At 46.3% G+C, this 12,659-nt stretch overlaps 1 protein-coding gene across 1 annotated transcript in view; it reads left to right on the top strand.

Annotated features, from left to right (window-relative positions):
* Positions 1–12,659, top strand: part of TANC1 (tetratricopeptide repeat, ankyrin repeat and coiled-coil containing 1) — a 173,324-nt gene that overhangs the window by 133,797 nt on the left and 26,868 nt on the right. Inside the window, exons 15-18 of the mRNA XM_088021685.1 lie at positions 810–932; positions 6,746–6,982; positions 9,068–9,253; positions 11,806–11,884. Coding sequence (XP_087877811.1) covers positions 810–932; positions 6,746–6,982; positions 9,068–9,253; positions 11,806–11,884 — 625 coding nt within the window. The remainder of the gene's footprint in view (positions 1–809; positions 933–6,745; positions 6,983–9,067; positions 9,254–11,805; positions 11,885–12,659) is intronic.

Here is a 12,659-nt window from a genome sequence, read left to right as displayed (position 1 = left end):
GGGTATTTAGTTGTTGAAGAGCCCGAGCTACATGACCTGTGGGGTTTCGCACTCCCTGGATTTTCCGATTGCGTCCCTATTTCTCATGGTCTAGTTTAACAGGTTCTTTTTCCTCTGGAGTTCCTATCATTTGGTAGTTATATCTAGAGGCTTAATCAGGTTCAGGTTTGATTGTTGCTTTTTTGGGGGATGGGCAGAGTGTCACAGTTACTTTAGAGTTTAAACTCTAAGTCTGTCGGGGGTTTCTGGCATCAGGAGGTGCAGAATTTGTGCTTGCTTCTCTTAGTGCGATGTTACCAGTAACTACTGATCTCTGCCTGGACTCTTCATGAAGGGTTACAGATGGTAATATTCCAATTTTTATCCTTCCTTTATGAAAGGATTGGAGAACTTCTATAAAAAGAAACTTTCTCGGGGCGCCTGGGTGGCTCAGTCGTTCTCATGATCCCAGGGTCCTGGGATCGGGCCCCGCATCGGACTCCCTGCTCAGCGGGAAGCCTGCCTCTCCCTCTCCCGCTCCCCCTGCTTGTGTTCGCTCTCTCACTGTGTCTCTCTCTGTCAAATACATAAATAAAATATTTAAAAAAAAAAAAAGTTTTTCCTTCGATGTAGTGTATGTAGCAAGGGCAGGCGTATTCCTTGACTCTCAGTTTTAGGGAGGGAAGTCAGACTCCTAGGTCCTGGTGTCCATGTGCCACAAATCTGCCCTGTGTTAGTGCCCAGCTGCACCCTCCCAGGCGTACCCCATTGCAGCCTGACACGGCTGGGACAGGAGACATGGACACGCATTTGTCTCTGATTGCTTCCAGGGCCTCAGTAAGAAGACGGGAATCTCTTCGAGCCACCTCCAAGCCCTGTGGATCGGGTACAGCACCGAGGGGCTGTCTGCTGCCCTCGCCTCTCTCAGGAACCTCTACACTCCCAACGTGAAGGTGAGCGACGCTCTGCATGGAGAGCCAGAGCCCCCAGTGCCCCCAACCATCCCTCCAGCCGTCCCGCCTTTCCCTGCCCTGGGCAGTGGCCAGAGGAGCTGCCGGAGCTGCTAATGATGCTTTTTCCCCCTGATACAAATCACACAGGCTTGAGTGCCCTATGACTGGTTCTCTTCTAGAAGTTTAGCTTTTGCTTGGGCAGGAAAATGTGGGCTGCTGTGTGAGCACGTGGTGACAGTTTCAGAGCGGATGTACTGAGGAAGCAATTCACAAAGGAAACCAAAGGTTAAAGGGAGATTTCCAGGGAAAATGGATTTTTAAAGTGTCCTGGGTTTCTAATCTGGACTCTTTATGGTTCATAGGAAATTAAGCATTGATGAGCGACAACAAAGCGATGGGTACACAGAGACAAACTGTTCTAGAAGTGGCATGTACACGTGTGTCCGTGACCATGGGACGTGTAGCAGGGGTTGGCCCGCTGCTGGGCCAGGAGGCGTCCTCACTCTTGATCACGGCTGTCACGTGACTATTCTGTGCTTTTTAGAGTAGATTTTCCTTCCTCCTTTAACCCAGTCTGAGAATCTAAAACACATGAGGGCCAAGTGTCTGTTAAGGCAACGAAGAAGGGCCAACTCCCGAAGAGTGTGGGAATGACTGGTTTACATTACAGCAGCTTACAACCATCCTGTCCAGTGCAAAGTAAAAAGATCATAAATGTCTTCCACTGGACATGTCAGCTAGACTCCAGGCCTTTCAGCCCCAGGTCCTGACATGCCCTGCTGTGTGCAGAACCCCAGAGGCAGTTTCTCAAGGAGCCAGGTCCTCCCCTTCCAACACCTCCATGAACACAATTCTGCCTGTTAACCTTCTCAGTAGCATGAAGGGCCAGTCTAAGTGAGTAAGTGGTCATGTGGGGAAGGACATGAGAAGCCCTGGAGGTTTCTGGGCATCTCCCCTCCCTTTTCCTCCCTCCAGTTCGTCAGACCCACCTGGGAAGGGTGCCCTGGGGACACTCCTGGGGGACTCCTGCCTCTTTCCGCCCCCCTTGTCTGCAAACCCCACTCTCAGCACCTGCACCTTAGCTGTGTGTCTGTGAGTGTGGATCTTGCAGAACACTTACCTGGTAGATAGAGTTCTACCCCCTTGCTTCCTCTTCTGCCTTCCTGGTGGTTGGGAGAGGGTAGAATGAGCAGACCGTGGAGAAGTGCCCAGGTGTTAGGAAGGATGTAGCAGTGCTCCAAGTCTGGGGCAGCTCCCCTGGAGCCCTGATGCCCCTTGCAGTGCCCTGGTGTTGGGTAGAAAAAGGCCACTGCTCCTGGATGGATGCACACCGGGGCTTTGCGAAGATAAGCACTGCCTCATTCAGGCAGCCTCAGCCCACTGTCAGGGTTCCAGGCTTGGTGAGCCCAGGGCACCTTGGATTTCAGCCGGACTCCCCTCTTGGCTGGGCACCTGACAGCAAAGCACCCCTAGAGAGCCCCTCACAAGAACCCTGTGCTCTGCCCCACTCCCTCATTTAACAGACATAGGTGTGAATGCTGTGTCCCTGGCTGAACCCATAAGGAATGTACAAGCCGGATGGATCGGGATGCCGGTGTTTGTAGTTAAGGAGAACTAGCTCCTACTGATCACAGGGAGCTCTTCCTTTCTGGATGGAGTTACTCTAAAAGAAAGGTGGAGGACAGGGCTGAGTTTAGATTTCACATAGTGAAGAAAGTCATATTAAGAATTTTTGTTTTACTTAGATTTTATAGAAATGAGAGGTTACTGTGATAACGTCGTTTCATCTTTCCTCTTAGCTAAAAGTGTATCTTTTGGCTTCTCCATAATTAGTAAAATTCTGTAATGATGAGGAAGAAAAATAATTAAAATGGCAATATCTGTTTCCACTACTTGAATGAATTATGGGCACAAAAGTTACTCTTTTAATGTGGAGAAAAGTAAATGGGAAGTGTCATACCCTGTTGAGTACGAGTTCTTAAGACAGTAAATTAAAAGGTACAGCGTTAAGAATGTAATGAGCTTGACCCTCCTGAGATCATAGACTTTCCTTTTCAACATCTTCGCAATTTTAAGAGTTATTTATCTTTGTTTTAGGGAACTCCAGTGTCACCTACATCTACACGATGCCCAGAATTCTATAACTTGGTTATAGAATTTTAAGACTTTCTATTATCCTTCTGTTTCTTTTATGTTTCAAGGAAAAAAAGGGGGTTTTCACAGAATCTTGAACAAATTACAGTAATTTAAAATTATGCATGCAATTAAGGAACTTTTTTTAGAGAGTATTAAATGTTGTCATACAGGAATGAATGTCATTTTGAGCAATAATTGCAGTTTGCCACTTTAGTAAATTAAAGTGACTTGCTCCAGAATGATGACTTGTAGATGAATTTTAATTTTACTGGCATGCCAGTGATTTCTAACAGTGTAGTCTCCCCTTGCAGGCTGGGGTCACGCCGGCCCACTGGGGTCCTGGCTGCCAGTGCCTCTAGGCTCCCGCCCGGCTGCTTCTTTTCCTCACACAGTCCCATCAGAGTGGCAGCCAGCCGTGAGCTTCCCAAGGCTGTGAACTGGGAGAACTGAGGCTGTGATTCTTCCGGCGGAAGGCAGAGGAGAGGAGAGGAGAGGAGACAGGAATTAGGCGTGGACTTTGGCCTGACTTCCTCTGATGGAAAGGATCGGGTCATATTCTGCATGACAGTTGGGCAGAACGCATTTAAAGCGGTTGTGTTGGTGTGAACCTGTGGGGTACTTGGAAAACTGGGACTCCAGTGCTGCTGCTGGTTTTTCATGATCTCAGTGCTTTGCCTGTCTCCTTCAGGCCCCTTTTTTTTATTTTCTTGGATTCATTAAACCAGACGTTTATGGATAATACTGCCACTTCCAAATGTTATCCAGGGAGAGCTTATGTGGCAGCGAGGATCAGGAGATTTCCATGTAGTTAGGAATAAATGTATAGGATGAACCATGAAACACCTTCCTTGAATGCAGAGTAATCTTAGCTAGAACTGCTACAGCCGTTAGACCACGACAGTAATTAGCGTTGTGCCCAGAGCTGATCTGTGCCTTTCCCCTCTGAGCCTCTTGTTTTCTCACCTGTCAGATTGGAGGAACAAAAGAGCCTGTCTCGTAGTGATCAGAAACCTCATCAACATGTTACCACTTTTGGAAGAACATTTGGCATCTACTGTGTGATAAAAAAAACAAAATTCAACCAAAGTAAATTTGAAGATCTAATTGCCTTTATTAAGAGACTCACGAGTAGGGCAGCATCCCACCTCGCAAGTGGAGGGGCACCCAAAGGAGTTGTACAAAATGGAAGGTTTTTATAGGATGGAGAGTGGGGGAAGAAAGTTATAAGCAAAAGTAAAGAAAGGATTGTTCCAGACAAGGTCAGCTTCCCTTAGGGGAAAGGGCAGGGGGGTCTCATGCAGATTATCTCATCTTCCTATGGCTGGTAGAGAAGGCCCATGTGACAGATTACCTCATTGGTGCTGATCAGAAAATTCCAGATTGACAGGTTAAGACTTAAGTTTCTGGAGGAGGTTGAAACTGCAACCAGGTTAGGTATTAAGTCCTGGTTTGGTCATTTGGCATGGCCCAAGTAACGCCATTTTGGGCTGGTGGTTTTCTTTTTAACAATGGTCAAGTGAGCTCTTTTTATTAATTTTGCTTACTTTCAGGGAACTGCGACTCAGCTGTAGGCACCTGAGAACTTCTGGATGTGCCTTTTGGTGGCTGTTACAGGAGGTGCTCACATCTCCCCTCAAATAAGCAGGAGGTCTCCCTACTACTCTGTGCTAGTGACAGTGGTGGTGGGGAGGGGGTTGGGGATAGGTAGACCTCTGGGGTGCCAGGCACCTGGCAGGCTCCCTTCTGTGCCTTCCAGGGGTCAGGGACCTGCGGTCTTGGCCCTTCTAAAGAGTCTGCAGAAGGTGACAGACAGTAGCAATTCATATTTAGCGCTTTCAGGATGCTGAGGGCTGTGCCAAGAGCTGTATGTGTATGAGGCATGTTCATTTCTAATCTTCACAACAGCTCAAAGAAGTGGAACTCTTCTGTCCATTTTTCAGATGAGGACACTAGGCTGGGGGCAGTTGGTAGCATGCCCCAAATCACACAGCTGCAAGGGTGCCTGGCTCTGAGCAAGCCTGTGTTTTGCAGCTGCATTTATTTATCACCTGGTGTGTTTACAGTCCCAGATGCCAACTAGATTCCCTTGGGAGCTCTTGGTACCAAGGCCAAGTCAGAATCTCCAAGGGTGGACCTCCAGCATTGGAAACTTTGAAGCTCCCAGGGGGTTTCCGTGTGCAGCGGGGTTAAGAACTGTGGGCTAGGGGAAGAGCCACAAACCAATTGGCAGTTAAGTGGTAAAAATACCAGCAGCATTACACCAACGAAGGAAATGTTTTTCCCAAGAAGCAGATGAAGTGTGAGTTTATGACAGATATCTTTAGGAAAGCTCTGCCTCTAAGCACATACCTTCCAGATCAAGTCTTGTAAGGAATCCAGCAAGGAAGTACTAAAAGTACACCTTCCAACATTGTTAGCAGAGTACCTATTGGGTAGAATGGGATGGCATACTGTTGTTGTCTTAGGAGGCACCTGAAGCAAGAGAAATTGGGTAATTTTCTGAAAGTCACAAAGCAAGTTTAGTGGGTGGTAGATGTAGTAATTAGAAAAAGCGGGTTATTTTCTGGGAGTCTTGTGCTGCTGACAATCCCAGAGGCACATGAACATTTTAACATGTTCTACTTTTACTTTCAGGGATGCTTCTTGGTAAAGAAAAGAGTATTTACCTTTACTTTTGGCTTTACTAGGTCACTGTTAATTATTTAATACTGTGATGATTATTTAATTGCCAGAAAAGTGAATATTCTGTTTTTATTTAAAGTGATTTTTCAAAATGTGGTCTGCCGACTAAGAGCATCCATATCATCTGGGAACTCATTAAAAATGCACAGTCTCAGGCCCTCCTCCAGACCTACTGAATCAGAAATCTGGGGGTGGGTCCTGAGGATGTGCGTTTTAAGTGTCTTTTTTAAATAAAAGTTTTTGTGGTTTTTTTATTTTTAATTTTGGTTAAAAAAATTGATAAAATTTAGCATCGTAACTATTTTTAAGTGCAGACTTCAGTAGTGTTAAGTGTAGTCCTATTATTGTGTAATAGATCTCCAGAACTTTTTCATCACATGAAACTAAAACACTGCGCTCATTAAACAACTCCTTTCCCCCTCCCCTCACCCCCTGGTAACCACCATTCTACTTCTGTCTCTCTGGATTTGACTTCTCTAGGTAGCCCATGTAAGGGGTCATACACTGTTTGTCTTTTTGTGGCTGGCTTGTTTTTTACTTAGCATCATGTCCTCCAGGTTCATCCATGGTGTAGCATGTGATAGGACTGCCTTCCTTTTAAAGGCTGGATAATACTCCATCCACCTCTGTTTCTCCATTCATGAGTCCGCAGACATTTTAGTTAGTTTCCGTCTCTTGGCTACTGTGACTGGTGCTGCCGTGACCTCGGGCGCGCAGCTATCTCTTTGAGAGCCTGATTTCCCTTCCATTGGATATGTTTCCGGAAGTGGGATTGCTACATCTGGAGGAAACTCCGCACAGTTTTCCAGAGCAGCTACCACTTTAGATTTCCACCGTCAAGAAAGTGCATGGTCAGTGCATTCCCGGGTCATACTGTTGCGCACTCTAGCTTGAGAACCCCGGATTAAAGTAAGGAAGCTGCCCCTCTCCGCAAACGCTGTTGTGACTGACGTTTACGTGCGAAATTAATCTTGTTGCGGGACGTTATTCAACAGGTGAGCCGGCTCCTGATTTTGGGAGGGGCCAACGTGAACTACAGGACGGAAGTGTTAAATAATGCTCCGATCCTGTGCGTCCAGTCCCACCTCGGCCACGAGGAAGTGGTCACTCTGCTTCTGGAATTTGGCGCCTGCCTGGAGGGAATGTCTGAGAACGGCATGACCGCCCTCTGCTATGCTGCAGCTGCCGGCCATATGAAGCTGGTGTGTCTGCTGGCCAAGAAAGGGGCCAGGGTAAGCCAGTGGCATTCGCCAGTGGGTGGCGGCGGGGGGAGTGTCTTCGGAGCCGTGCTAGAATTATCGTCAGCTGGGCCAGCCTCTCTCCTTTGTCGAATTGCAACAAATAGAAATTGCCACCCAAAGAGAAAGGGTGAGCTGCCTGTGTCAGGCAGTGCCCGATGGTGGTGCTCAGCTGCACAGCCTAGGGAAGAGAGAGGGTCCTGTGTGTTGCTCATCGGCTCTTAACTCTGCTTCATACTGCCCAAGGGGAGGCAGAATACCAAGGACACCCCTGGCCACTGGCAGTATGACTGGGGGGGTCATCCTTTCAAAAGCCTGGAAATGGTGACCTAGAGCTCAATCACACATTTTAACACAGCACTGGATCGATTGAAAAGATTTTAGATGTTTGATTTTTTTTCCTCTCTTCTGCCTATCCTATTTCATTGCATGTCTCTCTCAATTTTTTTTTTAAAAGATTTTATTTGTCAGAGAGAGAGAGAAACATGAGCGGGTGGGGGGGGACTCCGAAGGAGAGGGAGAAGCAGGCTCCCCACGGAGCAGGGAGCCTGACACGGGGCTCTGTCCCAGGACCCTGGGGTCATGACCTGAGCCGAAGGCAGACGCTTCACCTACTGAGCCACCCAGGTGTCCCTCGTGTCTCTTTTTGTGAACAATAAATTGAGTCCTATGGGTCTTAGAAGCCACGTGCTTGAGCATGCTTGAGTGCATGACACAGGAGCTGGACAGCCCAGAATCCTCATTTCTCCACCTGCCAGCTAGGATATCGGGCACACTGTGGAGCCTGCGTGCCTCAGGCTTCTCATCTGTAAAATGAGTCTGACAACAGTATCTACCACAAGGCTGCTGTGTGAGCATTAAATAAATGTAACTGTGTTATTAATAAGTTACTCTAGGACCATTAATGTTAAGAGATTAAATGAGAACAGTGCCAAGCTCACAGTAAACTCTGTTTAGGTTTACTATAAGCATTTTGTTGGGAGAGAGGGGATGTGCAATAGAAATAAATCACTGGTGTTTGTTTTTATGGTTAATTAGGATATTAAAGTTTCAACAAAGACATTAATTAGGCTTATAGTAACTATGGGAGCCTTTTTGTTTTTTCCTTCAAAAATACAACACTTCGGGCGAATGAACTTTAGCTCACCAAAGGACAGTGTTGCAGTTAAGCCTTCCCAGTGGGTGCCTTTGTGCACATCTCCATGCCTTCATGTGTACATCTTAAATTGTGGCTTCTTTATTCCAAGGCTGGCCAGCCCCCTCCCATCATAGCTGAAAGCGCTGTGGGAGGAGGCTGAGTGTCATGCAGGTGGCTCCTGCAGAGCTTTTGGGTGGGGGTGCAGAGTGTCCCCAGAATCTGCAAGGCAGTGAGGGTGGACCCTGAGCTCCTCTACCAGTCCAGTATTTCTGGGATTAGACAGGGAATGACACATTGTCTGCTGCCTCTTGGACCTTTAGGAGGTAAGCCACACTTAAGACACTAGCCATGTGGCGAGCTGGCCTCCCAGGCTTTGAGGCCCCACTTTACAGGCTAACATGTCATAGCTCACCTGACTGTACATGGCCTCCTTCCCCAGTTACATAGCCCTCAGGGTCCTTTCCTGCTCTTCCCTGTTCATAGGTAGATTCTTCTAGATCCCTGCCTTTTGCTGGCTCTCCTGGTTCAGTGGCTAAACTGCTTTATTTCCCCAAATCCCAGCTTGTTACAGCAGATTTAGAGTGTTCCACTCATGCAACCAGCACTGGGAAGCCTACGGCTTTGGCTGAGGTTTTGGTCTGTGCCTCCCACGTCTCCCAGAGAAGTTGGAGCTCTAAGTCATTTGCTGGAGAGACGGGAATTGAAGGTGCCCTGGGATTGCTAGATCTACAAAGGGTCCCTCTGGCCTGGAGTCCATTCACTACTAGGAAATCATTCAAATGGAGATTCAGTGCTCCAGAGAAAGTTGCGTTGGAATGCGAATGAACCCCACAAGCATCTGCAGTGGGATGTGGTTCGTGCACTTCATTTGGGGTGCACCCGTTTTCTCCTTTTCTCTGAGGTGAGGTGATACTAAACCGTGACCTTCTCCTGCCCCCCAGGTGGACCACTTGGATAAGAAAGGCCAGTGCGCGCTGGTGCACAGCGCACTGAGGGGCCACGGCGACATTCTCCGGTACCTGCTGAACTGTGAGTGGTCGGCAGGCCCTCCCCAGCCGGGCGCACTGAGGAAGAGCCAAGCCCTGCAGCAGGCGCTGACGGCGGCCGCCAGCATGGGCCATAGCTCGGTAAGTCCCACGCTACAAGGTCCTTCATGGGAAACTCTAAGCCTCACCCCAGTGTGGGTCAGGTGCTTTTTCCGGTCATCTTAGTTGCTAGCCTGTGATGCACATAAGGAATGAAAGAAAATCAGGATTTCAAAAAATGGCAGTTGGTTTGATCACGTGTACAGACCTTCTGCTGGCGTCCCACCCTTCCCGGGAGAGAACAGAGTCCAGGGTCTCGGTGCACATGCGCACTCACGCACTGGGGGGGGCCGCCCTTCTGATACGCTTTCTCTGTTCCTTTTTGGCAGTGTCCCAGTTCCTCCTCTGTTGTACGTTTACCCTCCAGCCCGGCTGTCTTCCGCTTTTTTCTCTTTGATTCATTTTGTCCTTGTGATCTTTTAAAAATAATCACGTGGAATGCTAATTCTAAAATTGTTAGTGAGTATTTGAAGCATTTTTAAAAATAGGACTTGAAAGTTCTGGTAGCTTGTAAGAATGCTTGTCATTCACGGTTCCTGCACTGAAGGAAAGCTTCACGTAGTAGTTAAATAGAGCACTTATTTTTGGTACGTGTTGGTATTTCTCAGTTTGAGGATTTAATTGTCATCTCCTGACCCATGGGTCTGGGGACTTAATAACATTTTACCTGTTCTCTTCCACCTGTTTCTCACTCTGTATTACTTTCAAGCAATTAGAGTTCCCAGTATTTGGTGGAATTCTAACCCACAATGATTTATAGTGAATTTGGGTGCAAAGCCAGGTGGCTGGCTGACTTTTTGGCATTTAAGATACAAAGGCAGACACACGGACATGTACACACACACACCCATGTGCACACGTGCATGCATGAATATGCACTGAAAGCTGGCTTAATTGTGGCATTTAAAACATTAAAAGTACATGTGGACAGTGTACTTAAGCCAGCACGATATATTGCAACAAGTGCAGAAATATAAGAGAATACAGCTGTCTTCTCTTAAGACATGTAAAAAAGATTTACAACAATATGAAACAATGCCAGCCAACTTACCTATATGTTTTAGTTTTGGAAAAAGTAGTGATTTCATTTCAAAAATACATGTTTCATAGCAGTATGTTAAATGTTACTATGTGATGGGTGTATTATTCCTTTAAAATAAAACTGTAAATGTGTTTTATAAATAGCCATATATGTAGATGCACAGAGAGCATGTTAAATAGATCTGCAAATGGAGATGTTTTTTCCTTGTTTAAAGTGCTCCCTAAATCTGTGTGGGAACAGAGTGTGAAAAATCATCATAGGGAGGACAGTGAATGCCATGTATAGATGTGACCTTTATCTCAACTCCTGTTACATTCAACTTGTTTCAGAATTGGCTGGGAGGAAGGCTGTGCAGAAGCAGCCTCCCTGGGGCCCTAATCTGTCTCCTGGAAGAGGGCAGGGCTCCTTCACCAGAAGACTTGAAGGGTGTATTCCTTTGCTAAGGCTGTTGGGACAAGTGACCGCAAACTGCAGTGGCTTCAAATTACACACACCTGTTCTCTTACAGTTCTGGAGGTCTGAAGGCTGAAATTCAGCTGTCAGAAAGCCGGTGTTCCTTCTGGAGGATCTAGAGAACATTTCCTTGCTTTTTTAGAGCTTCTAGAAGCCATGTATTCCTTAGATAGTGGCCCCTTCCTCTGTATTCAAAGTGTGTCACTCTAACTTATGCTTCTCTCATCCCAAGTCCTTCCTCTGACCTTGGTTCCTCCCGTCCCTCTTTTGAGGAGTGTGATTATGTCAGGTGTATGTGAGAGGTACACCTGGATAATTCAGGATAATCATCTCATGTCAAGATTCCTAATCACATCTGCAGATTCCCTCTTGTCCTATAAGGTAACATTCACAGGTTTCCAGGATGAGGATGTGGACATATTTGAGGCCATGATGCAGCCTACCACAAAGGGTGTGGATTGGGAGAAGGGAAAAAGGGCCTCGTGATGATCTCCTCCTGGTGCTATTGCTCAGGGTGAACACTGGCTTGGGGCTCACATGCTGCCATTTCTCCACGAGCCAGCACTCCTACGTCCATACTTGTGATCCAAAGTGCTGTTTGATAAGGGAGAAGGGAAAAGAACTAGGGAAAAGGAGAAGAATACTGTCAGTAGAAAAATCATCTGGACGATACTATTTATTTTATTTTATTGAAAAGGTATATCTTGCTTTGTTTCCTGTCTTTGTGAAAAAAAACAGATTCACCATTTCCTGGCGATTTATGCAGAAACTGTACTTTGTATGATCTCCTGTGTCCTTTGTTGATTAGGCTGGCATATTTGGGTCATGTTGGAATTCATTAGAATTCTGAGTACCTAGTCATCCTGAACAGTGTTGCTGAAATTCACTGAGGTTTTTTTTTTTTTTAATTCTTCTCAAAGTGAAAATGTGAATAGCATATGAATTATGCTTGAAAACAGTTTTCATTATATTTTTTCTCCTTGTACAGCATGAGATAATCATGGTTACAAAAACGACACCCTCTCTCCTTTGATACATGGGATATAATAAGCACATATGGCTCTGAGAACTCATTAAGTCACCTTGCCACTTCTGACAGGTGGTCCAGTGCTTGCTGGGACTGGAGAAGGAACACGAAGTAGACGTCAATGGCACTGATGCGCTGTGGGGAGAAACAGGTAATTATGGTTCCCCTGCTTGTGGTCTGGGCTGGCTTTCTTGATGGTTTAGCTCCCATTTTGACCAGATTGTTTTAAAAATGACTTGGGATGCACGTAGTCCTATTATTTTATCACAAGGCATTTGAAGTGTAGAGTTTTTAAAACTTCCCAAATGAGTAGTAAAAACTTTTCTCGAAGCAAATAAAATCATTTTGAATTAGACTGGCAGTTCCTGCAACATCTGATGAATCTCAGCTAGAAATACCGAAATAAGATGGTAGTTTTCTGCTTGGTGGAGTCTTCCGTATCTGAACCAGCCTGATCTTCCTGTGAACGATGCAGTCTGAGCAGGGTGGGAACTTCCAGCCTCGTATTCAGATAAATCAAAGGTACTGGGCAAGGAAGGCTGCAGCCAGCCTTGCAGAATGAGAGCAGGACTCCAGCCTGGGGTGGGGGCACACTTAAAATCCTGACTACAAGCTACCAAATCCCTTTTCACTGTTGTGGGGTATGCATGTTTAACAGCAGTGTGGGAGGGAAGCCTGAGGTGAGTACATTGTAATGAAGATCTGAGTTGGTTACTTGTCAGACTAATACAGATAATGCTGCTTTGAAATTTTCCACTTGACTGTTTTGGGATTCAAAAGACAAGACTTCAGGTGATGAGTTGCTATTGAATAGGTGTAACCAAGAGTGTTAAAAATGCATTTCTAGGCTGTTTTTGTGGCATACCTTGGAGATATTACAGGTTCAGCTCCAGACCACCACAATAAAGCAAATAACACAATAAAGT

Source organism: Eumetopias jubatus, unplaced genomic scaffold (genome assembly GCF_037043125.1).
Source record: "Eumetopias jubatus isolate StellerSeaLion01/CBP00866 unplaced genomic scaffold, mEumJub1_p1.0 scaffold_3, whole genome shotgun sequence".
NCBI lineage: Eukaryota > Metazoa > Chordata > Mammalia > Carnivora > Otariidae > Eumetopias > Eumetopias jubatus.
This window is presented reverse-complemented; position numbering and strand designations above follow the sequence as displayed.